General features: G+C 46.6%; 2 protein-coding genes across 2 annotated transcripts; both read left to right on the top strand.

Annotated features, from left to right (window-relative positions):
• The first annotated feature begins 4,751 nt into the window (after positions 1–4,751).
• On the top strand, positions 4,752–10,369 carry LOC148143126 (uncharacterized). Its single transcript, XM_087974051.1, has 2 exons — positions 4,752–4,869; positions 7,837–10,369. The coding sequence occupies exon 2, from the start codon at positions 8,236–8,238 to the stop codon at positions 9,118–9,120; it is 885 nt and encodes a 294-aa protein (XP_087830177.1). The 5' UTR covers positions 4,752–4,869; positions 7,837–8,235; the 3' UTR covers positions 9,121–10,369.
• A 6,310-nt stretch (positions 10,370–16,679) lies between these two features.
• On the top strand, positions 16,680–23,402 carry LOC148143127 (uncharacterized). Its single transcript, XM_087974054.1, has 2 exons — positions 16,680–17,066; positions 21,806–23,402. The coding sequence occupies exon 2, from the start codon at positions 22,167–22,169 to the stop codon at positions 22,716–22,718; it is 552 nt and encodes a 183-aa protein (XP_087830180.1). The 5' UTR covers positions 16,680–17,066; positions 21,806–22,166; the 3' UTR covers positions 22,719–23,402.
• Positions 23,403–27,871: the final 4,469 nt, after the last annotated feature.

A 27,871-nucleotide genomic window follows, 5' to 3' on the forward strand; every position in this document is an offset into this window, starting at 1 on the left:
CAATGTCTTATATAGCTGCAAAATGCAACACCTCTCATTTCTCTAAATTAAACTCCATCTGCCACTCCTTGGCCCACCTGAACAATTCTAATTTATAATGAACTCTCTTTCCTCTCTTATTCCCTAGAAGCTGAAAATCTCCATCCCACATACTCTCTTTCCATTTGCCGAACCTAATCCCTATTGTACCTCATCCTGAAGGGTCTGCTTCATGCTGACTAACAGGCCCACACTCAGGAGCGATCTAATTGAAACACACAGAATACTGAATGGCCTGGACATAGTGGACGTTGGGAAGATGTTTCCGTTGGTAGGAGAGACTCGGACCCGAGGGCACAGCCTCAGAGTAAAAAGAAGACCTTTTAGAACATAGATAAACATAAACCTCTTCAGCCAGATAGTGGTGAATCTATGGAATTCATTGCCACAGAAGGTTGCAGAGGCCAGGTCACTGAGTACATTTAAGACTGAGACATATGTTCTTGAGTACCAAGGGGATCGAGGGTTATGGAGAGAAAGCAAGAGAATGGGACTGAGAAACCTATGAGTCACAATTGAATGGTATGAGCAGACTTGATGGGCTGAACGGCCTACTTTCTGCTCCTATGTCTTATAGTCTCTTGCTGTCCTGGACTCAGTAAGAGAACTGGGAACAGAATTCGGCCATTTGGTCTTTGGAGCCTGCAACAGCATTGAACAGATCATAACTGGATATGAATCTAACTACACCTAAGTGGATAGGCTTAGACGTTTTCACTGGAGCACAGCAGGCTGCGAGGTGACCTTATAGAGGTTTATAAAATCATGAAGGATATAGATGAGGTGAACGACGGGTCTCCTTTCTCTAGGGTGGTTTCAAGATTAGGGAGCAAAGTTTGACGGTGAGTGGAGAAAGATTTTAAAAAGACATGAGGGGCACCAGTATTTTTTTAAAAGAAACACAGAGCGTGGTTTGTGTGTGGAATAAATGTCCAGAGGAAGGATGCAGGTACCGTAACAACGTTTCAAAGAAATTTGGATAACTACATGAATAGGAAATGTTTGGAGGGATATGGGCCAAACACAGGCAGTTGGGACTAATTTAGTTTGAGAACATAGTCAGCATGGACTGAAACTGTTCTAAAACCATTTCCTTGTCTTCCCCCATAAACATCCACTTCTTTGTTGTTCAAAAATCAGACGAACTCAGCCCTGAATATATTCAATGACACCCTAACTGCAGGAAGACATCCCCACTTCTGAACTCAATTCATCTTGTTAACATAGCACTTACCTTGCTGATTGCTTGCTGCACCTGTCTGACAACTGGTACTGACTGGTGTGGAATGACGCTGAGCCCCCTTTGTACATTCACACATCATTCCTGATGAAGGGCTCATGCCCAAAATGTCAACTCTCCTACTCCTTGGATGCTGCCTGACCTGCTGTGCTTTTCCAGTGCCACACTTTTCGACTCTGATCTCCAGCATCTGCACTCCTCACTTGCTCCACATCCCAATACATCACCATTTAAACAATACACCTCCTTTCTGTTTTTTTTTTCACAGCAGAGGCTATAATTTTACATTGTGGTACTGCACTTGCCACGTGTTTGCCAATTGTGGACTTCTCTACATCGGGGAGACTTGGGGAACAGTTCACTGAGCATCGTACCTGGGCCCGCAGAGGCCGACCGGACCTCCCAGTCACCAGCCATTTTAATTCCCCTTCCCACTCCCTTTCTGACATAACCATCTTTGGCCTCCTCCCTTACCACAATGAATCAAACTGCAAATTGGAGGATCAACATCCCATCTTCCGCCCGGGCTGCGTAGAGTTGGGAGGACTCAACATTGGGGAACTCAATTTCAAATGAGCTCCCTATCTTTCTAGCTCCTCCTCCTCCCTGCCATCAACCAGATTCCTTCCTCTCATTGATGGGGGCTCTAGGGTGGGGCTGGGGAGAACAGAAAGAGAATGGACGGGGGCTTGCGAGAATAGAGAGAGAATGGACGGGGGCTGGGTGGATCTGTAGAGAACAGAGAGAGAGAGAGAATGGACGGGGGAGCAGAGGGTGAGGGAGAGGAGAAGGACTTGGGGGGGAGAGAAAGGCCTGCAGGGCTGAGCGTGGGGGACCCAGAGAATGGGGGGAAGGGTCTGAGTGGGAGAATGTGGGAGTAGAGTTGGGGGGGGGGGGGGGGGGTGGGCAGGAGCGAGAAAGGTGTGGGATGCAGAATGTGAGGAGAGACAGAGAATGGACGGGGAAGAGGGTGAGTGGAGAGAGAGAATAAGTGGCAAGAAGAGGATGGGGGCGGTGGAAGAATGGGCAGCAGAGAGTTGGTAGAAAGAGAGAATAGACAGGCAACAGAGAGATGGAGAGTGGAGAGAGGGAGGATGGATGTGGTCAGAGGGTGGGGAGAGGGAAATGGACACAGGGCACTGTGGGTGGCAGGGTGGAAATGGACAAGAGGAGCTGTGGATGGACAGGAGGTGCTGAGGGGGGAGGGGGGGGGGTAACGGAGAGGAGATGCTGTGAGTAGTAAGAAGGGAATAAGTGACCTCAAGGAGAATCTTTGTATGCAGTGGGGTGTGTGTGTGTGTGTGTGTGTGTGTGTGTGTGTGTGTGTGTGTGTCAGCTTGGGACATCTGGTCAGCATGGATGAGTTCAACCAATGGATCTGTTTCCGTGCAGTGTGTTTCTAGATGTCGAAAACTCTATGATTGAAACCAGACATTTTTACTGATAATCTTCCTGCTGGACTTTTGTAGTGCACCCAGTTTCAGGAGATTTGTGGTGGGTACAAGTGACACATGTCTCCTATCATGGGAATTCTGGAAAATATAAAGGGGCTGTTAAAAGTACTTCAACTTTGGGAACACTGGGTCTTGTGGAAGCAGGGCATTTGACAAACCTTTTCAGAGAAATTCTCTCCAACTGGTGGACTATAGACAGTTTTCCCACGGAATATTACACAGATATTAAGAATGTTACCTTCTGTAATACATTTTCCTGAAAAATGCAGAAGAATTCAACTGCTAATGTGAAATAAATGTTGGAGAGAAAGGAAACTGCCAAGATCAAAAGGCTGATGAATGTCAACATTTATCAGATTGTTTCAAGAACAGAAAAACCTGCACTGGAGACACCCTGAAGAGGGTTGTCTCATACCTATTCCTTCAATTAGTTTTATATGTCTTAATTGTTAAGTCATACCTAACACATGGAAAGATGGCTATGGTTTGTGGAGGTCAGTCATCTCGGCTTCAGGACAACTCTGCAGGAACCATAGGCCGAACCATCTTCATCAATGACCTTCCTCCATCATAAGTTCAGAAGTGGAGATGTTGCAATAATTGCAGATGTTCAGCACTATAAACAACTCCTCACAAATTGAAGCAGTTCAGTTTGAAATGTTACAAGATCTTAACCATATCCAATGGGCTGATGAGTGGCAAGTAACATGAATGCCATGCAAATGTCACACAATGACTCATCCCCAAAAGAGATAATCTGACCACTGACCTGTGATATCAACAATGTTACTGCCACTAAATACCCCACAATCAACATCCTTAGTGTTTACCATTGAACAGAAACTCAACTAGATGAACCATATATACACAGTGGCTACAAGAGCAGGTCAGAGGCCAGAAATACTGCAGTGAGTAACTCACCTCCTGACTCTCCAAAACGTGTTCCAACTTCTACAAGCCACAAGTCAGCAGTGTAATGGAATACTCCCCACTAGCTTGGATGGGGTTGCAGCTTCAACTGTATTTGAAACACTTCATACCATCCAGGTCAATGTTGCCAGCTTGATTGGTACCATATCCACTGTTCAGAAGCAGCAGTGTGTAGTATCTACAAGACGCACTGCAAAGATTTACCAAAGCACCTTACAAATTGCTTTTCAAATGAACAACCACTTCCATCTAGAAGGACCAGGAAAACAGATACATGGGAACATAACCTCTTGTGAGTACCCCGCCAAGCCACTCACCATCTTGACTTGGAAATGTATTACTGTTCCTTCAGTGTCACTGGTCCAAATCCTGGAATTCCTTCCCTCAAGACATTGTGGGTCACCTTATAGGATGTGGATTGCAACGGTTGAAGAAGTCAGCTCACCACCACATTCTCAAGGAGAACCAAATGCTGGCCAGCCAGCGACGCCCATGTACCCGAAGTAGATATTAATAAATTATTGAAACAGAGGGTTGGAATCTGCAAACTAAAGAAAATGAACTTTAAGAAGGGTCAGATGGAGAGCATTGACTCGGTGCTTATTTGAGAACAGATAAAGAGCGATTATACTGACACTGAATTGGAACTAGAGTTTAGAGTTAAACACCTGTAGTGTTCCACTCAATGTATAAATCTAAAATCGATGAATGATTTACCCCTGACGTGTACTTCATTAAGGAGGAGAAAGTGAGGACTGCAGATGCTGGAGATCAGAGCTGAAAATGTGTTGCTGGAAAAGCGCAGCAGGTCAGGCAGCATCGAAGGAGCAGGAGAATCGACGTTTCGGGTATGAGCCCTTCTTCATTAACTTCATTAACACGTGAATAGGACAGTTAAGAGCGCATATGGGATACTGGATTTCATGACATTAATGGCGCCTTCAGTTCCCACGATCCCATGCGATCGAGAAACCTCCCTATAGGGCCCTCGCTGTGCGCATGCGTGCGGCGAGGCAAAGTTACTGAGTGTGGGAGAGGAATGGCGCCGGCGGCTGAAGGAACAAGAACAGAAACCGCTGGAAAAGCTGAGCAGGTCCGTCAGCGCCTGTCCAGAGAAATCGAGGAGGCATTTCGGGTCCGGTGATCCTTCTTCAGAACAGGACCAGGTTTCAGAAACATCCCGGGGAGAGGAGACAGTGAGACAGGGTAGGATTGGGACCCGCGGGAGGAGGGAGACTGGGGAGTTTATAAACTCCTAGGGGGAGGCCTGAGGCCGTGAATAAAACCTCCCCAGGCCCACTTCACCACCGAAGGAGCTCTCGTGTTGCCCGGGTAACAGGGCGCCATCTTTGTAAGGATAAGGCGCGTGTTGACTTGGGGCGGGGAGCGCGGGCGGCCATCTTGGTGAGGGCACCATCAGCTGTCATTTACGGGAGAGAAGTGACAGTTGGTGTCATTCAACTAGAATTTCCTCATTTCACTGTGAGAGACCTGGCCCTGAGCTTGGTCTGTGTGGCCTTAAAACAGGAAAAGGGAGTGGGAGGGAGAGAGAGAGATCTAGAATGACACGAAGGCGGACTGTGAATTTGAGGTGAATGAATCTGATCATTTGTGGAGCTGGAACAGAAACTGGGTACTTCCAAGATCGCAGTGACCAGGAGAGCATTGATGTGTTGATGTTATTTTCAGTTTGTAGACAGGAGAAAAGAGAACGCCAGGAGTGGAGGAAAGACATGATGAAGATGGATTTGAAATTCAATGCAGGAGGAGGGATAACTTGAGCCAGCACCCAGCCCATATCCCTCCGAACCCTTCCTGTTCACATACCCATCTAGATGCCTTTTAAATGTTGCAATTGCACGAGCCTCCTCCACTTCCTCCAGCAGCTCATTCCATACACTTGCCACTCTCTGCATGAAAAAATTGCCGCTTACATCTCCTTTAAATCTTTCCCCTCTCACCCTAAACCTATGTTCTAGAGTTAACAACTACCCCAATCCAGCAAGAAGACTTTGTCTATTTATTCTATCCGTGCATCTCATCATTTTATAAACCTTTATAAGGTCACCCCTCAGCGTCCGACTCTCCACGGAAAACCGCCAGCATGTTTAACTTCTCCCTATAGCTCAAATCTCTCAACCCTGGCATCATCTTTGTAAATCGTTTCTGAATCCTTTCAAGGTTCATACATCCTTCTGATAGGAAGGAGACCAGAATTGCATACAATATTCCAAAAGTGACCTAACCAATGTCCTGTACAGCTGCAACATGACCTCCCAACTCCTGTACTCAATACTCTGACCGATGAAGGAAAGCATACCAAACACCTTCTTCACTATCCTATCTATCTATGACTCTACTTTCAAGGAGCGATGAACCTGCACTCCAAGGTCACTTTGTTCAGTAACACTCCATAGGAGCTTACCATTAAACAGTTCTGCTAAGATCAGCCCAGGATTTGCCAATTGCATGACCTCAGACCATAGTTTGGGGTGTGGGTTACCAGCACAGGAATTTGTAAACTTTTAATCCCATCAGTTTCCCCAACACCACTTCCCCACAACTGCTCATTTCCTTCAGTTCTGCTCTCATTGGACCATGTGTTCCCCAACATGGGATGTTACCTGTGTTTTGATAGAAGCAACATATGTGGTTAATTGGTCTGCTATCTCTTTGTTCCACATGAGAACTTTGTCTGTTCTCATTGTTATTGTTTTCTCTAATTTTATTTTCCTCTTCACATACCCCATTTTCCCCTTTTGACCAATCCTTTTGTTGAAACCTGAACTGCTCCAAGTCTTCAGATCTGCTACTTTATTTTGAGCCAATTTGTACGCCACTCCTCTGGATCTAGTCCTATCCATCATGTCCCTTGTTAGCCGTGGCTGTGTCACCTTCTGTGTTTTATTTTTTCAGACAGGAATGGACAACTGTTGCAGTTCCTCCAGGTGCTCTTTAAATGTTTGTTATTTCTTTCAAAAATGTTCCTTCATTTGTTGTGGCCTGTTTGTGCCGCTGCCGTTGTAATTTCCTTGCTTTAGATTTAAGTCCCCAGTCTCAGAATCACTCTGTTCCTCTCCATTTTAATGGAAAGTTCTCTCACTCAGTTCTTCACTCTTCCACAAGAGGCCTCTTACAGCTACATTGCCAATTATTACCTTCTCATGAAGAAATTAATATTTTGGAATTAAATTGCCATTGTTCAGCAGAACCATAGCCACTTTTGGAATGTTGTGTACAGTTCTGGTCTCCCTCCTATCAGAAGGATGTTGTGAAACTTGAAAGGGTTCAGAAAAGATTTACAAGGATGTTGCCAGGGTTGGGGGGGTTTGAGTGATAGGGAGATGCCAAGCAGACTGAGGCTGTTTCCCCTTGCGCGCTGGAGGCTGAAGTTGATAAAATCATGAGAGGCATGGATGGGGTAAATAGTCAAGGTCTTTTCCTTGAGATGGGATACTCCAGAATGTAAGGGTAATAGGTTCAGGGTGGGCAGGTGGGATGGGGAAGGGAAGGTTTAAAAGGGACGTAAGGGGCAACTTTTTCATTCAGAGGGCGGTGTGTGTAAGGAATGACCTGCCAGAGGAAATGGTGGAGGCTGGTGCAATCACAACATTTAAAAGGTATCTGGATGGGTATATGAATAGGAAGGGGTAAAAGGAAAATGGGCCAAGTGCTGGCAAACGAGCCTAGATTGTTTCTGGATACCTGATCGGCATGTTAAGTTTCTCTCTGGTGTCGGTGTCAATACTTTGATGTCTCCTTTTCTCCCCCTTCCTGGGGATGTTAACCATTTCGGGTCTCATTGTTCGTCAAGAAACTGCATTGCAGGTTCACCCTGAATTAACATAGTATTTGTTTCCCAAAATCAGACCTGTTCAGTCTCAGCAGTATTCCAATATTGGGAAAGATATCAACTTTCAGGTGGAGTTATCCAAAATTCAGAGAGATGTCAGACTTGACATTTTTCCTTTTCTGCCCCTGTAAGATCCTGAATCAGCACCTTCAGGAGAATTAGCACGGAGTGAGAACAGAGGGGGAGCGAGAGAGAGTGGGATGATGCTTTCAATTTTGTGAAGTAATAAAAGAAAAGAATGTTCTGCAGAAAGTAGAGTTGCTTGTTCTGAATTTCTACCCTGCCCTGACAGTGATGATTTTTGTAATCTCTTTTTACAGATTATTTGAAGATCTGAATTTGGAAGTTTCAAACTCGACAGATGAAGGGCTTATGCTTGAAACATCGACTCTTCTGCTCCTCGGATGCTGCCTGACCTGCTGCGCTTTTCCAGCGCGCACTTTTCGACACTGAGTGTCCAGTGTCTGCAGTCCTCACTTTGATGTCAATGTCTGACAGTCACTCAATCCATTGGGAACGCAACAACTTTCGACTGTGATTCTGTGAGAAGGAGCAAAGCTGTTTGGTTCCTGTTTCTGTATGTTTTCAGAATCAGTGGGACTGGATGAGAGACCGTACTGTTGCAGTGCACAGTGTGGAGCCAGAAATAGTTATACAGCCTGGAAAGAGGGATTCACGGCAGGGAGGGGCTCTACACATTTTTGTGCGTAGTTTTGGCCATGGAAAAGCCTGAGCGATCCCGCTCCGTAGAGAAACCATGTAAGTGTGGTGACTGTGGGAAACGTTTCCATTTCCCGTCTGCCCTGGAGACTCATCGGCGCACTCACACCGGGGAGAGGCCGTTCCCCTGCACAGAGTGCAGTAAGGCCTTCAGCAATTCCTCTGATCTGCTGAAGCACCAATGGGTCCACACGGGGGAGAGACCCTTCAGCTGTCCCAAATGCAGGAAGGGCTTTACCCAGGCCTCCAGTCTGCTGACCCACCGGCAGGTCCACACCGGGGAGAGGCCGTTCCTTTGCACCAAGTGCAGGAAGGCCTTCAGCAATTCCTCAGCCCTGCTGAGGCATCAGCGGGGCCACACTGGGGAGAGGCCCTTCAGCTGCCCTGAGTGTGGGAAGGTATTTAGCAATTCCTCCAACCTGCTGAGGCACCAGCGGGTCCACACGGGGGAGAGGCCCTTCAGCTGCCCCGAGTGCGGGAAGGCCTTCAGTAATTCCTCCGACAGACTGAAGCACCAGCGGGTCCACACAGGGGAGAGACCCTTCAGCTGCCCCAAATGCGGGAAGGGCTTTACCCATGCCTCCACCTTGCTGACCCACCGGCGGGTCCACACCGGGGAGAGGCCCTTCACCTGCCCCGAGTGCGGGAAGGCCTTCAGCAATTCATCCGACAGACTGAAGCACCAGCGGGTCCACACTGGGGAGAGACCCTTCAGCTGCCCTGAGTGTGGGAAGGGCTTTACACAGGCCTCCACCCTGCTGGCCCACCAACGGGTCCACACTGGGGAGTGGCCATTCACCTGCTCTCAGTGTGGGAAGGGATTCACCCGCTCTTCCCACCTGCAGAGGCACCAGCGAGTTCACGTGCCATGGCAGGGGGATTGAAGGAGGAATGGCAGAGTCCCATTATCGACTGAACCCCTGGATTTGAATCCCGTCGTGGCAGATGGCGGAATTGGAATTTGGTTAGAATTCTGGAGTTCGGAATCTAACGATGAAACCATTTTTGGGGGCGGGGGCGTGAGATCCCCCATCTGAATCACTCATGCCCTTTTTAGGAAAGGAAACTGCCGTGTGGGAAAGGATTCACTCAGTTGTCCCAGCTGCATCCTTTACCCGGGTGGCCTACATGTGACTCCAGACCCAGAGCAGTGTGGTTGACTCCCCCACCTGCAGAAATGAACAGGGAGAAACTCACTTGGATACAGGGTCTGGGTTGAAATTGCTGAGTGAGGCAATACTTCCTACGGGTTAAGGCTGTACCAAGGATCCAATTACAAAGGGATAACTTGGTGCTGACTAATAGTAAAGAAAGTGGAGGGTGGGGGGACTGTGTACTCTTTGACCTTGATCTGTTTTTAAAAAAATAAGCTACTTTTTCTACGCCTTTTTGCTGGGGAAATCTGAAGCTGTAATAAAGTTGGGTCTTGATAAAGGTTACCTGAACTTACTGCAGGGTTCAGACTTTCATTGAAAGCTTTGAGCTCCAAGAGGTTTTTGTTTTAAAGCTGCTCATTTCTTTCAGCCTCCTGCGCTGAGTTTCCAATGTCATGTATCAGATGGAGCAGTGAATGAGTAGCTAGTATCATTAAAAATTGTAAATTTTTCATGAGTGCAGGTATTGCGTCATTTCATCAGCATTGTAAGGTTTACTGGCAGCACCGGGAGGTGTGGGCTGCCTTCACTAGAAATGATGTGGAGGAGCCAGAGATGGACTGGGTTGGATCAAGTTAAAAAAATCACACATCAGGCTATAGTGCTTTATTTGGAACCACTAGCTTTCGGAGCGTTGCTCCTTCATCAGGAAGCTGTGGAACCGGATCATAAGGCAGAATTTATAGCAAAAGATCACAGTATAGTGCAACTGATCGGATATATTGAACAAACCTAGATTGTTGTGAAGTCTTTTGTCTTTTAGAATAGGTTGCAAGTTTTAGTTCATTAATGTGTAAATCCCAGAAAGTCTTTGAAGTCAGATTCTCGAGATGACTTAAGGTTTTATATAAATAGGTTTCATCTCAGTTCAGACAATAATGAAATGTGTGAGGTTTGAGTCTGTCTGTATCCCAATCTTGAATCAGACTGGTTCTATTTCCAAAGTAGGAATTTACAAATATTACATGTATCAACTGCCTGCAGATTGTGTGCTTTTTGATCAAAATTGAATATATCTGCAAATGCAAATTCACCCCATAGACCTGTGTGTGCATGAGAGCGCGTGTGTCTGTTTGCGTGTGTGCATGCTTGAAGCGTGAGTGTGATGGAGGAGAAGCCTGTGAGAGGGTGTGAGTGTCTCAGAGAGAGCATGTGTACGAGAGAGGTATGGATAAAAGCGAGGGGTTGCATTTTGCTAAAACAAGGAAGGGCAGGATTTGTATAGTTAATGATAGGGCCCTGCGTTGCGTTGTAGAACAGAGACATGGTGGGTTTAGGTACATTGTTCTATGAAAGTTGCATCATTGGTAGACAGGGTGGTTAAGAGGCGTTCATTGCACTTGCCTTCATTGTTCACAGCGTTGTGTATAGGAGTTGGGACATCATGTTGGTAAGACCACTTTCAGAGTACTGAGTACAGTTCTGGTCGCCCTGTTATAGCATGTCGGAGAAATTTGCCCAATAAGTTAGAGATCACAAAGTGCAGTTCAAAGTGAAATTGACAAACACTTTATTACAAGCAATGTCACTGGAAGAGAAACTGACTAGGCTGACAACTGACAGTCTGTACAGGTAGATCAGAATTTATCTTCTAAGAGCTGAGGATGAGACCAGTTTTTATAATAATGCTGTACAATAAGGCTGATTAAGAAATGGGGAATATACAATGTATCTGGAAATGGAGTAATCTAGTTACAAGGATGCTAATTGGAAAACAGTTATCAGATGAATGTCCTGTTCCTTCACACAGTGTAACATCCTGACTATCGATGGTTCCATTCCTCTTCACAGGTAGGTGTTAACTTCTCCTCTGAAGTGGTGAGGTGCTTCCATTTCTTGTTCTGGAAGCAAGTCCTTGCTGGTGCCTCTCTGTCTGACCTGCTGTTTGTGTGGCTTTGGTATTGCTGGGTTGCGAAACTGCCCTTGGGGCTTGAGATACCTGGTTCTCTGTCATTGTTAGTGAGGTTGAAGTGCATTCCTTTGTCCGTGTGTGCTGTCAGGTTTGGTTTGCGAGCCTGTATGGGCATTCTGGGTGTTTAAGGTACAGTTTGGCCAATTTTGCTTTGGTGGGCCTATTGTGGGTTGGCAGAGTGGCAGATCTTTTTCCACAACTTCCCCTCCCTTTTCTTTTTGTTTTGCTTAGGGGAGGGACGAGAAGGGGCAATGTGGCCGGAGCCAGGGGGATTGTCGGGTGGGGGGTCTCGGTATCCGACAGACAGCTCTCTGTGTCCGAGGAGAGGCTATTTTAGGGACACGGATGTTCTCCCAGTGGATCTGTGCTAGCTGAGTGGTAAGGGGGACAGATGGTGACAAAATTGTACTTGGTGTGAACAGCACAGTCGGATAGCCATGGCTAGCGCTCTAAGCCTGGCAATGATAGCGATGACGGCTATCAGTCCCCGCAGTCAGGCTCTGCGCGTGCCCTCTTTCACAGTGAGTAGGTAGTCCAGGGCCATCCTGTTCTGCAGAGTCACAGTACAGATGGCAACAGCCTCCACATTCAGCTGGGCGAATGCGTCTCCTGTGGAGTTTGCCACCTCCTGTACTGTGACAGCGAGTTTGTGGGCTTCTACCTGTAACTGTAAGGTTTTGGAGTGGGGTGACATCAGGTAGAGAGCTGCTTCAATGGCAGCGAGGGCTCGTCTGCTGCCTGGCATGGGCTTTGGAAAGGGAGGGGACTGGGAGTGATAAATGAATGGTACCGCATACCCAACATTGTCGCTCCCAGTCCAGGACAACAGCAGCCAGGGGTAGGCTTTGTGGCCAGAGATAAAATAGGTGCCGTTCTCGGTCTGGAGATGGAGTGTCTGGGTCCCTGTCCAGCTGGTGAGGAAGGTGGTGTTCTGGGTGATCCTGTTGAGGACCTGTCGGTTTAAAATGCTGCCTTCTGCAGCGGATCGGCGTACTGTGGGAATTAGGAGCAGGGAGTCATTGCACCGGCTCCAGCCAGCCTCCCATCCAGATGGCTGTGTGTGTTTCAAACAGATGGATCCTGCAGGTGGCCCGTGTGTGTTAGTGTCAGCAATAGTCAGGGCTGGGGGCTCATGGGAGAGGTTGTAGGCCGGGTAAAACCACCCTTTATATTTTTCCAGGTGGTAACCTGCAGACCTCCAGTGGGCTGGGCTGTTGTCCCCATATTTGGTCATTGCTGGTGGTATTTTGAGTGTGGTAACTTCAGGGGACCTGTCAGGTTCCAGGCACCATTCCGCCATGTCAGAGATATTTAAGGGGATTGAGGCTAAGGAAATGCCCCCAGTGAGAGTGGACAGGGACCTAGTGCAGACCCAGCAGCGGGTCTGATTAAATTGCTGGGCATACCCATGGGCCATTTTGAGGAAGGTGTTGGCCTGCAAATCACAGTGGGTTATGAAATGTGCTGCCCCTTGGCCCTGTTTACCAGCAAGCCACAGTGTGATGGTCAGACAGATCAGATGGTGATGGCTGCCGCGAGCATCTGGATTCATCCTCTGTGTTCAGAGTGGTGCCTTCCTCTGTGTGGTCCCTGTTCAGAGGTTGTGGAGCCCTCTTGCAGCGGGTGGTAAGTGTCCATTCAGGCCGTCCTTCCAGTTTCACAGCAGTCCGGGTTGTCATCAGGATCCGGTACAGACCTTTCCACCGAGGGGAGAGAGAATCTTTTTCTAGTGATTTTATCATGACATAGTCCCCAGGTCAGAACAGATGAATGGGCAATGATTGGGGTGTGGGCAATGCAGCCCTGACCTGGTTGTGTGAGCACTAATGCTCCTGCTAAGGGCCTGGACATACCCTAGTGGGGCCTCTTGTGTCAGAAACAGGGCTGTGTGAGTGTCAGGGGTCTGGTGGCAGTGGGCATAGGCTGCCCCATAAGTACTTGAAAAGGGGTGAGCACAGCTGTTCAGTTTGGCTGCGCATGTGTAGCATAGAGGGCAAGTGGCAAGGCGTCTGACCAGGTCAGTCCTGTTTTCTGGGTGGTTTTAGTCAGTGTGGTCTTCAGGATGCCATTCATCCGCTCGACCATGCCTGACGACGGGTTGGTTGGGGATGGGTTGTCGCTGTGGTATCCCTAGTGCCTCGCTAATGCTGGTCACGAGCTAAGCCGTGAGGGAGTCCCTTTCTCCGTCGTTATGCTACTGGGAACTCCAAATCTGGGGATGACATCCTTTAGGAGGCATTTTACTACCATACATGCATCATCCTTTCTTGTGGGAAATGCTTCCATCCATTTGGAGAACATGTCTCTGATGACCAGGATGTACTTGTAACCCTGTATTTGTGTGTGAAGTCAATCTGTAAGAGGCTGAAAGGCCCCTCAGGAACTGGCAGGTACTTGACAACTGGCTTCCCTGCATTGTTCTGCAGGCAGATGAGGCACTGTGACAGCAGGACTTGGGCAGCGGCAGTGAATCCTGGTCCATACCAGGACTGCGTTACAGTGTGTATCATGCCCCTCTTGCCTGTATGGCCAATGCTGTGGGCTGCTAGGGCCAGTGTGTGTAGGTGGGCACTTGGGCGAATGATGTGGCCATCAGGGTGTATTAGCAGGTTGAGGGAAGGAGATTGTGTGGCCCCAGTGCAGGCCCAACTGTCCTTTTCCTGCTGTGGAGCAGTTTCTTGGGTAGCTTGCACAGCCTCCATGGGGTCAGGGAATATGGGAGCCTGCAGGATGTAGATGGTGGGGTGCAGTGCAACTTCCGGGCTGCTGTGTCAGCTGAGGCATTCCCGACGGTGACCGGGTCAGTGGCTGAGGTATGGTCACGGGATTTGATAATTGCTAGGGCTGAGGGTAACAGGGCTGCTTCCAGGAGATTAGAAATCAGCGTAGCGTGTTGTAGTGGCCTCCCTGCTGACGTGATGAAGCCTCTCTGTTTCCAGAATGTGCCAAAATCGTGGATGACTCCGAAGGCATATCTGGAGTCAGGATAAATGTTTGCTGTGTGTCCTTTAGCAATGACACAAGCCCTAGTGAGTGCAAACAGCTTTGCAGCTTGTGCAGATGTGCCATTTGGCAGTGCGGCTGACTCTAGAACTGTGAAAGGAGTGCAGAGGGCACATCCTGCCAGTGTGCAGTGGTCTGAGGGCCTGAAGGATGAGCCATATGTGTAGAATATGAGGTCAGAGTTGTCTAGAGGTGTTTCAGAGAGGTCAGGGCATGGGGCAACAACCTGCTGGACAACGTCTAAACAGTTGTGTTCATCCGTAATAGTGGTCAGAGTGAGTGGAAGCAGGGTGGTGGGGTTTAGGGCAGGGGCACATTGTAGGGACATGATGGCTTTGGATAGTAAAGCAATCTCATAGCCAATTCTCTGGGTGGCAGTGAAATGTTGTTGCTGGAAATGGAGTAATCTAGTTACAATGATGCTAATCGGAAAACAGTTATCAGAGGAATGTCCTAATTCTCTACACAAAGCAACATTCTGACAGTATCGATGGATCAGGAGCTTCCATTCCTCTTCGCAGGTAGGTGCTAATGTCTCCTCTGAAGCGGTGAGGTGCTTCCATTGTCCTGTCCTGGGAGCAATGCTCTTGCTGGTGCCTCTCTGTCTGACCTGTTCTTTGTGTGGCTTTGGTATTGCTGGGTTGTGAAACTGCCCTCAGGGCTTTGGGATAGCTGTGATACTCTGTCATTGTTAGTGGGTACTTGAGCTGTATAGGTATTCCCTTGTCTGCAAGTGCTGTCTACTTTCACTTGTCAGCCTGCTTGGTCCCTGCTGAGGCATTCTGGGTGTTTTGGTACAGTTTGGCCAATTTTGCTTTTGTGGGCCTATTGTGGGTTGCCAGGGTGGCAGATCTTTTCCCACATACAATTACCAGGAATACTTGGAATCCTGAGAAGGATTCAAGTGAATCCTAGAGAGATGTTGCATCCCTTGGACTATTCCCAGAAAGTGAATAAACTATCAAGACTCCAATTAATTGGTAATTTTTATTTGTTTAAAAATGTGAAAACTTAATGAAGAGTTCTTCCAGTTACTCACTGGGTATTCAAATTTCTCTTCAGAATTAAAGATCATAACAAAACTGGGTGTCATTGTGGGATGTTGAATCTGTAGTATGTGCTTGGTAAAATTTGGATGAACAATATTTCAAAGTGAATTTTATCATGTTAAGTACTAAGACTTTCTGGAGAGGAAAGATTTGCCCTTGTGTGTTTTGCATTACTTAATCAAGGTCAGTTCAATAAAATATGCAGACAAGTTGATGCTAGAGTTGGGAGCTGTGGCAAAATATCAGAAATAATGCAGGCAGGAGCACGGCAATTAGGGTTAGAAAGTTAGCTAAAAAAATTATAAAAACAGGTTGGAAAGTTTTGTCAGCTTTTCTTAAAAAAAAAAGTTTACACAATGAGTCTGGGGATTCAGTAACGGAGGATAAAGAGATAGCACATGAATTGAAAAGAGTTTGAATCTGACTTCACTAGAGAGGATACAAGTAACACCCTGGAACTAGCTGTAAATCAGGAATTGAAAGGGAGGGAGGAACTGAAGAAAATTACAATCACCAAGGAATTAGTACTGAGTAAACTGTTGGAACTACGAGCTGATAAGTCCCGGGTATTTGAAGGAATTCATCCTAGACTCTTAAAGAGAAATTAGCGAGTGAAATAAGACCATAAGACATAGGAGTGGAAGTAAGGCCATTCGGCCCATCGAGTCCACTCCGCCATTCAATCATGGCTGATGGGCATTTCAACTCTACTTACCCGCATTCTCCCCGTAATAGTTAATGTATTGGTTTTAATTTTCCAAACCTCATTAGTTTCAGGGATGGTTTCTTTAGATTAGAAAATCCTTTCTTCAAAAAGGGAGACAGAGAACAGGAAACTGCAGACCATTTAACTTAACATATGTAATGGGGAAAATGTTCAAAGCTATTATCAAAGATATTATGACAGGGCACTTGTATAAGTTCAAGGTAATCAGGCAGCGTGAATGTGTTTTTGTCAATGGGAAATAATGTTGTAATAATTTTTTGAAAAACGGCCTCTCCGAACTGTGACTGAGCTGATGAATCTCCAATGCCCACAGGGAATGGAATCCCTTCCCTCAGTCCCCACATTTCCACGACTTCTCCGCCGTTCTGGTGTCCTTTTGGCTCTGTGTTTCCGATGAACAATTGAAAGTGTGATCACACTCAGGAAACGTGTACAGTCACTCCCTCCTGCGAATAGTGTAATGTTTCTTCAGTCTGTGTAACTGGTTAAAGCGCTGCCCATAGTCAGCTCACAGGGAGACTCTCTCAACAAGGGTAAAAGACATACAAAGGTTGAGCAGCGAGACAAAATGCAAAAGCAATAAAATGTCGAGCCACGGGGAAAACATATTGTGGCTCGACCCCTTTTTTTCCTATTGGCATTTGGACACTTAAAATCTGTCAGTAACACCAGCATCCCGATAGAGCATACAGCGCATGTTTGCCGGTGTCAGCAACGCCATGCGCATGCTCCCCGGGTGTCAGCAAAACACTGGGTATGAACATCGCAGTCCGCACAAAAAGGCGCGCGATCTTCTTTTGATTGACCAATAGGGAGTACTGGAGGACCGGAAGGAGTCTAGTCCTCCTGCCAATCAGAGTCACCCCATTGTCTGAATGCGGAAGTTGGATCCTGAGTTTCTGAAGCTGCTGCTACTGCTCCTGTTTCTCTGAATGAAGATTGAGCTTCACCCCAGACTGAAATCTCCTTCCTCTGTCCAACATCTGTGAGTACGGCACTCTCTTTTCTCACCACCTTTTCCATTTCTTTATTTTCATTCAGGGCTTCAGTTGTTGACTTGCAGCAACTGAAAGGAAAGGGAGTGAATCGGGGTGGACAGACTCTGGAAACGTTGCTCCACGTCTGTGTCGCAATTGGCAAAATAGACAGGCAGGAGGCTGGAAGAACAAGCCAGGTAGCATCAGGAGGTGGAGAAGTCGACTTTTCAGGGGTAACCCTTCTTCAGGATTGGGGATGGGTGCAGATAAAGAGTGTCCTTGGGGCAGGGTGGTGAATTGGGGATAGGTGAAAGGTCTGACCTGGTTGGTGACAGGGAGGAATAAATCTGGTTCGTGACAGTGATGAGTGGAAATGAGGGGGAGGAGCTGAGAAGGGAGTCGTGGGGGGAATGGGAAGTGAGGTTATTTGAGACTGGAGAACTCTATGTTGAGTCCTCTAGGCTATAGGCTGCCGAGGCGGAAGATGAGGTGTTGTTCCTCCAATTTACTATTTGGTTCATTGTGGCAATGGAGAAAGCCTAAGATAGTCTTTTCAGAAAGGGAGTGGGAAGGGGAATTAAAGTGGGCAGTGACTGTGGACCTGCCTGCGACGTTCAGCAAACCGTTCCCAAGTTTATCCTCAGTCTCCACAATGTAGAGAAGACCACAATTGGAAAACATGAGAAAAAGAGTACAACAATATGAAGTTGTGAAAAAGAGCAGAAAGGAAGTGTATTATTTAAATGGTGATATACTGAGATGTGGAGAAAGTGAGATCTGCAGATACTGGTGATTAGAGTCAGTAAGTGTGGCGCTGGAAAAGCACAGCAGGTCAGACAGCATCTGAGGGGCAGGACAGTCGATGTTTCAGGCACAAGGGAATAGGGAATGATATGTGGATATAGAAAGGGGGTTCAGTGTCTTTCTACACCAGTCACTGCCAGTTGTTAGACAGGTGCAGCAAGCAATCAGCAAAAGCAAGTGGTATATTAACAAGAGGAATTGTGTTCAGAATTGTAGATGTCTTCCTGCAGTTAGGGGTCATTGAGTATATTCAAGACTGAGTTCATCTGAGTTTTGAGGAACAATAAAGTGGATGTTTATGGGAGAAAGCAAGAAAATGTTTTTAAGACAAGTACAGAACAGTTACAGAGTCATACAGCACAGAAACAGACCATTCAGTCCAACTAGTCCACGTTGAATATATTCACAAACTAATCTAGTCCCACCTGACAGTGTTTGGCCCATATCCCTCCGAACCTTTCCTATTCATGTATTTAACCAAATGTCTTTTGAAAGTAACATCACTTCCTCTGGACATTCACTCCACACATGAACTACCCTGTATTTAAAAAAAAAGCTTCCTCAAGTCTTTTCAAAACCTTTCTCCTCTCTCCTTTCAAACTTTGCTGCCTAATCCTGAAACCCCCACCTGAGGGAAATGACACCTGCCATTCACCTCATGTATACTTCTCATGATTTTATAAACCTCTATAAGGTCACTTCTCAACCTCCTGTGCTCCAGTGAAGAAAGTCACAGCCTTTCCATCGAGATGTAGGAAGATTCATATCCAGTTATGGTCTGTTCAATGCTGGTTCAGGCTCCAAAGACCAAATGACCAACTCCTGCTCCCAATTCTCACGCTCTGTGTCCAAAGTTAAAAATCAAAAACACAGGATTATGGTCCAACAGGTTTATTTGGAAGCACTAGCTTTCAGACTGCTGCTCCTTCATCGGGTGGTTGTGAAGAATAAGATTGTAAGACACTGAATTTATAGCAAAAGTTTACAGTGGGGTGTAACTGAAATTATATATTGAAAAAGACCTGGGTTATTTATGAAGTCTCTCCTCTTTTAGAATAACCATGTTGGTTTCAGTTCTTTCATATGTAAATAGCAAAACCTTTTTTAAAAGTTACATTCCCAATTGGTGTCATGTTGTCCCAGATAACGTATTGAAGGTGTGAGTTTCCCTGTTTGAGGCTGTCTGTATCACAACGGTTAGACTGATTCTAATCTTAAAAAATGGATTAACAGAATCTTACTTGGATTCATGCAGTTTGTGTCCAGGACAGCAAGAGACCATCAGATATAGCAACAGCAATTAGGCCATTCAGCCCATTGGGTTTGCTCATACCATTCAATCGTGGCTGTTAAGTTTCTTATCCACGTTCTCCTGCTTTTTCTCCGTAACCCTCGATCCCCTTGATACTCAAGAACCTATCAATCTCAGTCTTAAATATCCTCAGTGACCTGGCCTCCACAGCCTTCTGTGGCAGTTAATTCCTTAGAGTCATTACTCTCTGGCTGAAGATGTTTCTCCTTATCACCAATGTAAAGGGTCTTCCCTTTACTCTAAGACTGTGCCTCGAGCCCTAGTCTCTCCTCCCAATGGAAAGATCTTCCCAACATCCACTCTGTCCAGGCCGTTCAGTATTCTGTATGTTTCAATTAGATCTCCCCTGAGTGTGGGCCTGTTAAACAGCATGAACCAGACCCTTCAGGATGAGATACAGCAGGGATGAGGTTCTACAAAGTGAGAAGGGAGGGAGAGTGTGTGGGATGGAGATTTTCAGCTTTGAGAGAATAAGAGAGGAAGCAGAATTCACTATAAATTAGAATTGATCGGATGGTCCAATAGGCCAAGGCAGATGGAGTTTAATTTAGAGAAATTAGATTTTGCATTTTGGTCAAGCAATCCAGGCAGGACTGGCACAGTGAAGGGGAGTGTTGCAGAACAAAGAGACCTTGGCGTGCAGGTTCATAGCTCCTTGAAAGTGGAGTCGCAGGTAGACAGGATAGTGGTGGTGGTGTTTGGTATGCTTTCCTTTATTGGTCAGCGTATTGGGAGATCATGTTGTGGCTGTACATTGGTAAGGCGACTTTTGGAATAGTGCGTCCAGTGCTGGTCTCCCTGCTTTCGGAAAGAACTTGTGAAACTTTGAGAGGGGTCGGAAAAGATTTGCGAGGATGTTGCTAGACTTGGAGGGTTTGAAGTACCCTGGAGAATCGGAGGCTGAGGGGCAGCCATATAGAGGTTTATAACGAGCATGGATAGGGTGAATATCCAAGGTCTTTTCCCCAAGGTAGGAGAGTCCAAAACTAGAGGGCATATGTTTGAGGTGAGAGGGGAATGATTTAAAAGGGCCCTGAGGGGCAACTTTTTCACGCAGAGGGTTGTGGGATGTATGGAACGAGCTGCCAGAGGAAGTGGTGAGGCTGGTACAATTATCTTTAAAATGCATCTGGCTGGGTACATGAATAGGAATGGTTTAGAACCATAAGAGCCATATGCTGGCAAATGGGACTAGATTAATTTCGGATATCTGTTTGGCACAGACAGTTTGACCAAAGGGTCTGTTTCCGTGCTGTATGACTAATTGTCTTCGGTGAAAGCAGAGGTGTGGTTGTGAAGACTGGACTTTCAGAGCAACTTTCAAAGATTTTTTTGCCCTTACTGGGAACAGAAGAAGTTACAATGAAATATTTGATTTGTGAGAGAGCAACTGAGTGAGCGTGGACATTTGGGATTTTGGTGGAAAGTGGGAATTCATTGCACTGTGGGGATCAAGCCCTCCTTATCCTGTCATTTCAGCTGGTGGATGAGACTCGGCAGTTCATGCAGGCAGTCAATCCAGATAATATTTTATAAATTCCTGCTTTGGAAATAGAAACAGTCTGACTCAAGACTGAGATACAGGCAAACTCTGACCTCATACCTTTAGTGCATTGTCCGAGCTGAGATGCCACCTTTTGTTGTAAAGCCTTGTGTTATCTTGAGAGGGTGCCTGACAGGAAGTTCTGGGATTTACATATTAATGATACCTGCAATCCATTCTAAAAGATGAAAGACTTAACAATCCGGATTTTTTCAATATCATTTCAGTGGCAGGCCACAAATGTCTTTCCATAAATTCTGTGCCTTATGGTCTTATTCTCCACAACCACCTGATGATGGAGCAGTGCTCCGAACGCTGGTCCTTCCAAATAAACCTGTTGGACTATAACCCGGGTTTGTGCGATTTTTAACTTTGCCCAGGTTAGGGTGGATTGATCATGCTAAATTATGCATAGCGCCCAGGGATGTGCAGGTGAGGGTGGATTGGCCGTGTTAAAGTACCCATCGTGCCCAAGGAGGTGCAGATTTGTGTGGGTTAGCCATGCTAACTTATACATAGTGTCCAGGGATGTGCAAGGTAGGGTGGATTGGCCAAGGGATATGGGCTAAGTGCTGGCAAATGGGACTAAATTGATTTACAATATCTGGTCAGCATAGACGAATTGGACCAAAAGGTTTGTTACTGTGCGGTATATCTTAATGACTCTGGCTTTCTACTAAGGTTTGCCACGTCTCTTCTGTTCAGTTTCTCTCTGGTGTCTGTGTTAATACCTTGATGTGTCTGGTTATTCCTCAAGCTGCATTCCCGATTCATCCTGAATTGACACATTTTGTTTTGCTTCCCAAAATCAGACCTCCTCACTCTCAGTAGTATCCCAATGTTGTGAAAGATGTTAACTTTCAGGTGGAGTTATCCAATATGTAAGTCTTGACGTTTTTGCTGTTCTGATCCTGAATCAGCACCTTCAGGAGAATTACTTGGAGCGGAGTGAGAACAGAGGGGGAGAGAGAGAGAGAAGGATGTTGCTTTCAATTTTGTGGAATAACAAAAGAAAAGAATGCTCCATAGCTTGTTCTGAATTTCTACCCTGCATTGACAGTGATGACTTTTGTAATCTGTTTTTCCAGAGTATTTGAAGATCCGAAGACAGAAGTTTCAAAATGAACAGATGAAGGCCTTATGCTCGAAATGTTGACTCTCCTGCTCCTTGGATGCTGCCTGACCTGCTGTGCTTTTCCAGCGCCGCACTGTTCAACACTGACTCTCCCCCATCTGCGGTCCTCACTGTCACGTCAATATCTGACAGTCACTCAATCGATTGGGGCAGCCACGATTTTTTATTACAATTCTGTGAGAAGGAGCAAAGCTTGTTGGTTCCTATTTCAGTACATTTTCATTATCAGTGGGACTGGATGAGAGACCCTACTGTTGCTGCGCACGGAGTGTGGAGCCTGAAACTGTTATACGGCCTGGAAAGAGGGGCAGTACATGCGTTTACTTGTGGCTGAAGCTTCGGACATGGAGAAACCGTGGAAGTGTGGTAACTGTGGGAAAGGCTTCCGTACTCCTTCTGACCTGGAGATTCATCGGCGCATCCACACCGGGAAGAGGCCGTTCTCCTGTCCCAAGTGCGGGAAGGGCTTTACCCAGGTCTCTGCCCTGCTGAGGCACCAGCAGATCCACACGGGGGAGAGGCCTTTCAGCTGTCCCGAGTGTGGGAAGGCCTTCAGTGATTCATCCTCCCTACTGACCCACCGGCGAGTCCATACGGGAGAGAGGCCGTTCAGCTGCCCCGAGTGCGGGAAGGCCTTCAGCCGTTCCTCCAATTTGCTGGCCCACCAGCAGGTCCACACAGGGGAGAGGCCCTTCTGCTGTCCTGATTGCGGGAAGGCCTTCAGCTATTCCTCCTCCCTGCTGACCCACCGGCGAGTCCATACGGGGGAGAGGCCCTTCAGCTGCCCTGAGTGTGGGAAGGCTTTCACCTGCTCCTCCCACCTCCGGAGCCACCAGCGACTTCACGTGCCATTGCAGGGGGACTGACAAAGCGACTGCCGAGTGCCGTTATCGACTGGACTATTAACCCAGTTCTGGGATCTGTTGGGTTTGAATACCACCACGGCAGATGGCGGAATTGGAATACGGTCAATTGGAATAACGATGAAACCATTTTTTGTGGGGGGGGAGAGAAAACCCCAATCTAATTCATGCCCTTTTTAGGGAAGGAAACTGCAGTTGTGGGAAAGGATTAACTCAGTTGTCCCAGCTGCATCCTTTATCTGGTCTGGCCTACACATGACTCCAGACCCACAGCAGTCTGTTTCACTCCACACTGCCCCCGTTCCTGGCCCCACGGGTTAAGGCTGTACCAAGGATCCAATTACAAAGGAAACTGCAGTTGTGGGAAAGGATTAACTCAGTTGTCCCAGCTGCATCCTTTATCTGGTCTGGCCTACACATGACTCCAGACCCACAGCAGTCTGTTTCACTCCACACTGCCCCCGTTCCTGGCCCCACGGGTTAAGGCTGTACCAAGGATCCAATTACAAAGGGACAACTCTGTGCTGACCCATAGTAAAGAAAGTGAGGTGGGGGGGGGGGGAAGTGTGTGCGCGTGTGTGCGCTTTGACCTTGAGCTGTTTAAAAAGCCACTACTTTCTCTACATCTTTTTGCTGGGGGAGGGATCTGAAGCTGTAACAAAGTTGGGTCACAATAAAGATTACCTGAACTTACTGCCGGGCTCAGACTCTCATTGAAAGCTTTGAGCTCCAGATGGTTTTTTGTTTTAAAGCTGCTCATTTCTTCCAGCCTCCTGCACCAAGTTTCTAATGTTGTGTATCAGATGGAGCAGTGAATGAGTAGCTAGTATCATTAGAAATTGTAAATGTTTAAGGAGTACAGGTACTGCATCGTTTCATCAACATTGTAAAGGTTACTGGCTGCACTGGGAGGTGTGGGCTGTGTTCACTCGAAACTCTTATCTTTAAAATTGAGAATAGCTAAAATGATATATTCAGAAACATCATTGAAGTCTAAACCCATTTCAATTTTTTAAAAGAGCTGCTGAAATCTTTCTGAAACTTGCACTGGAATATGTGCAGTTAGGCCACAGCTCAGGACAGGCTGTAAGGGGTGAATGACCTATTCCTCATCTTGTGAAATTGGTTTCCAACTATGTAGACATAGTTATAGAGTTGTAGAGCTGGAAACAAACCCTTCAGTCCATACCTTAAATGATTCTAGTGATCCATTTGCCAGCATTTGGCCTATGTTCATCTGTACCCTTCCTATTCATATCCCCATCCAGATGCCTTTTAAATGTTGTAATTGTACAAGTCTCCACCACTTCTGGCAGTTCATTCCATACACACACCACCCTCTGCGTGAAAATGTTGCCCCTCAGGTCCCTTTCCCCACCTTCAACCTATGCCCCTTTAGTACTTGACCTTGGGGAAAGACCTTGGGTATTCACCCTATCCATGCCCCTTACAAATGTCTATAATTTTGAGGAGAGAATGAGGACTGCAGATGCTAGACATCATTTTCCACCCCACCCCCACTTTATCCCAGTCCCATGCCTTCAACTCAGCACGCCATCTTGACCTGTCTGTCAACTTTTCAATCTATCAGCTCCACCCACTTCTCCAACCTATCCATCGCCAAACCTGATGCCTGGAGGAGGAACACCTCATCCTCTGCCTTGCGACCCTGCAACCACACAGGACAAATGTGGATTTCGACAGTTTCCTCACCTCCCCCACTTTATCCCAGTCCCAAGCCTCCAATTTGGTGCTGCCCCTTCTGACCTGTCCATCATTTTTTCCTATCTATCTGCACCATAACCCCCTCCGAACTATCATCTTGCCACCCCCCCAACTCCCACCTCTCACAAACACACACACACACACACACACACCTACCTTCATCTACCTATGGCATTCTCAGCTACCTTCTCCCCCAACCCCACCCTCTTCCCATTTATCTCTAAGCAGCCCTGACCCACAAGCCTCGTTCCTGATGAAAGGCTTATGCCCAAAACGTCAATTCTCCTGCTCCTTGGCTGCTGCCTGACCTGCTATGGTTTTCCAGCACCACACTCTCGGCATAATTTTAAGGTAATTGGAGGAAGGTTTCGGAGAGATGTCAGAGTAGGTTCTCTACTCGGATAGTGGTGGCTGTGTGAAATGCACTGTCAACAGTGGTAGTGGAGTCAGATACATTAGGGACATTTAATCGACTCTTGGATAGGTACATGAAAGTTAGTACAATAAATGGTATGTAGGTCAGTCTGATCTTAGAGTAGGATAAAGGGCCGGTACTGCATCGAGTGCCGAAGGGCCTGTACTGTGCTATATACCTAAGTAGAGTCAAAAATGTTGTTTTATCAGCAGTACAGTCAGATCCGAGCAAACAAGGACATGCAGGTCATACTGCGCTTAGACAGAGTGAGGCGTACAGGGTTACAGCTGCACAGGAGGTGCGCAGAAGCAAGGTCAACATTAAATTTCAAATTGGAGAGCTCCATTCAGCAGTCTAATAATTGCAGGGAAGAAGCTATTCTTGAACCTGTTGGTACATGTGTTCAAGCTTCTGTATCTTCTGCCTGACAGAAGATGGTGCAGGAGATCATTCCCGGGGTGGGAGGGGTCTTTGAGGTTGGTAGCCTTTCCACGACAACGAGAAGTGTAGATGGATTACATGGGTGGGAGGTTGGCTTCTGTGATGGACTGTGCTGTGCACACCACCTTCTGTAATTTCTTCCGGTCCTGGGCAGAGCAGTTGCCGTAGCAGGGTGTAATGCACCCAGATTCAATGCTTTCTGTGGTGCATCTGTAGATGTTGGTGAGTGTCATTATGGACATGCCGAATTTCTTGAGCATCCTGAGGAAGAAAAGGCGTTGTTGTGCCTTCTTGACCGTTGCATGGGTACGTTTAGATATTTAGCCACTCCTTTCTCACTATTACTAACTCCTTTACTTGATGCAGTCACAGTCAGTTTCATACCTTGTGCTAAATATTATGAAGGGCAAAGGTAGTGTACATACATAATATGAAATCTTTAAACTTGAATTCATTTTAAAGAGCAGAACAACGTATTTATGGTAAAAATGGGTAAACTTAACAGGTTTTATGAAGGGTGAGAGTGGGAAGTATGTGGAGGTGCATGTTAAAACAGGACAGAGTCTGCATGGCTTTGACAACAGGAGGTCATGTCTGACAAATCTATTAGGATTCTTTGAGCAGGTAATGAGTAAGTTAGACAAAGGGAGAGCCAGTGGACGTGAGCGATTTGGATTTCCAGAAGGCCTTTGATAAGGTGCCGTGCAGGAGGCTGCTAAGTAAGATAAGTGTCCCTGGAGGAGGGGCAAGTTACTGGCACGGATAGAGGATTGGCTGACTGGCAGAAGGCAGAGAGTTGGCATAAAGGGGTCTTTGGAGTTCCAAAGGGGGTCCATGCTGAGAATGCTTGGACAGGCCAGGAGAATGGTCAGAGAAGGGGCAGATGGAATACAATGTGGTAAAGTCTGAGGTTATGCACTTTGGTGGGAAGACCAGAAACAGAGACTGTTCTCAAAATGGGAAAGGCTTCGGAAATGTGAAACAGAAAGGGATTGGGGAATCCCAGCTCAGGGGGAGGATTGTACCATTCATTCGGGGTGGTGTGGAAAGGATCGTACCATTGAGACTTTGGAGAATTGTACCTTTAATGGCTGTGGGGGAGTAAAGGATTATACCATTCAGAGGGGGACGATTGCATCATTCGAAGGTGGAGGGGTGTGGAGGAGGAAAAGGGGAGGGGAGGATTGTACCATTCACATCACGGGGTGTGGATTATACCATTCACAGAGAGAATTATTTATTTTTATTTTTCAGAATTTCCAGGATACAGGACATATGCCAATTTTCCCCACCAGAAATCGACTGAAACTGGGTGCACTAAAAAATTCCAGCAGGAAGATTATCAGTAAAAAGGTCTCGTTTCGGTCAAAGCAGTTATAGACTCAGAGTCACACCGCACAGAAACAGACACTTCAGTTGAACTCATCCATGCTGACCAGATGTTCCAATCTGGCCCAGTCCCAAGTTCCAGCATTTGCTCCATATTCCTCTAAATCCGAACTATTCATCTAGACACCTTTTTAAATGTTGTAATTGTACCCACCTCCACCACTACCTCTGGCTGCTCATTCCATACACGCTCTACCTTCTGCGTGAAAACGTTGCCCCTCAGTTCCTTTTTAAATCTTTCCCCCTCTCATCTTAAACTTATACCTTCTAGATTTGGACTCCTCCATTTCGGGGGGTAAAAGACCTTGGCTGTTCGCCCTATCCGTGATTTTCATGATTTTATCAACCTCTCAGGTCACCCCTCAGCTGCCTCCTCTCCAGGGAGAACAGCCTCAGCCAAGTCAACGTCTCCCTATCGCTCAAATCCTCCAACCCTGGCAACATCCTTGTAAATCTTTTCTGAACCCTTTCAAGTTTCACAACATCCTTCCAAGAGGAAGGATGCCGGAATTGTACACTTATTCCAAAAGGGTCCTAAACATTCTCCTGTACAGCCACACCATAACCTCTCAAATCCTCTGATCAATACTCTGACCAACAAAGGAAAGTATACCAAACACCACCTTCACTATCCTATCTACCTGCAACTCCACTTTCAAGAAACTGTGAACCTGCTCTCCAAAGTCTCTTTGTTCAACAACACTCCCTAAAACCTTCCCATTAAGTGTAGATGTGCTGCTCTGATTTGTTTTTCCAAAATGCAGCACCTCGCATTCATCTAAATTAAACTCCATCTGCCACTCTTCAGCCCATTGGCACATCTGATCAAGATCCCATTGTAATCTGAGGTAACCTTCCTCTTGTTCACTACACCTCCAATTTTGGTGTCATCAGCAAACCTACTAACTATACATCTATGTTCACATCCAAGTCATTTGCATAAAAAAATACAGAAAGGAGTGGACCCAGCACCGATCCTTGTGGCACTCCAGTGGTCATAAGCCTCCAGTCTGAAAAACAACTCTCCACCACCACCTTCTACCTTTGAGCCAGTTCTGTATACAAAGGGCTAGTTCTCTCTGTATTCCATAAGATCTAAACTTGCTAACCAGTCTCCCTTGGGGAACCTTGTCAAACACCTTACTGAAGTACGTATAGATCATGTCCATTGCTCTGCCCTCATCAA

Source organism: Chiloscyllium plagiosum, unplaced genomic scaffold (genome assembly GCF_037043375.1).
Source record: "Chiloscyllium plagiosum isolate Xiang-an unplaced genomic scaffold, Cpla_swu_hap1 HiC_scaffold_27, whole genome shotgun sequence".
Taxonomy (NCBI): Eukaryota; Metazoa; Chordata; class Chondrichthyes; order Orectolobiformes; family Hemiscylliidae; genus Chiloscyllium; species Chiloscyllium plagiosum.

Coding starts and splice junctions, on each gene's coding strand:
- LOC148143126 (XM_087974051.1), top strand. CDS start 8,236: ATGGAAAAGCCTGAGCGATCCCGCTCCGTAGAGAAACCATGTAAGTGT.
- LOC148143127 (XM_087974054.1), top strand. CDS start 22,167: ATGCGTTTACTTGTGGCTGAAGCTTCGGACATGGAGAAACCGTGGAAG.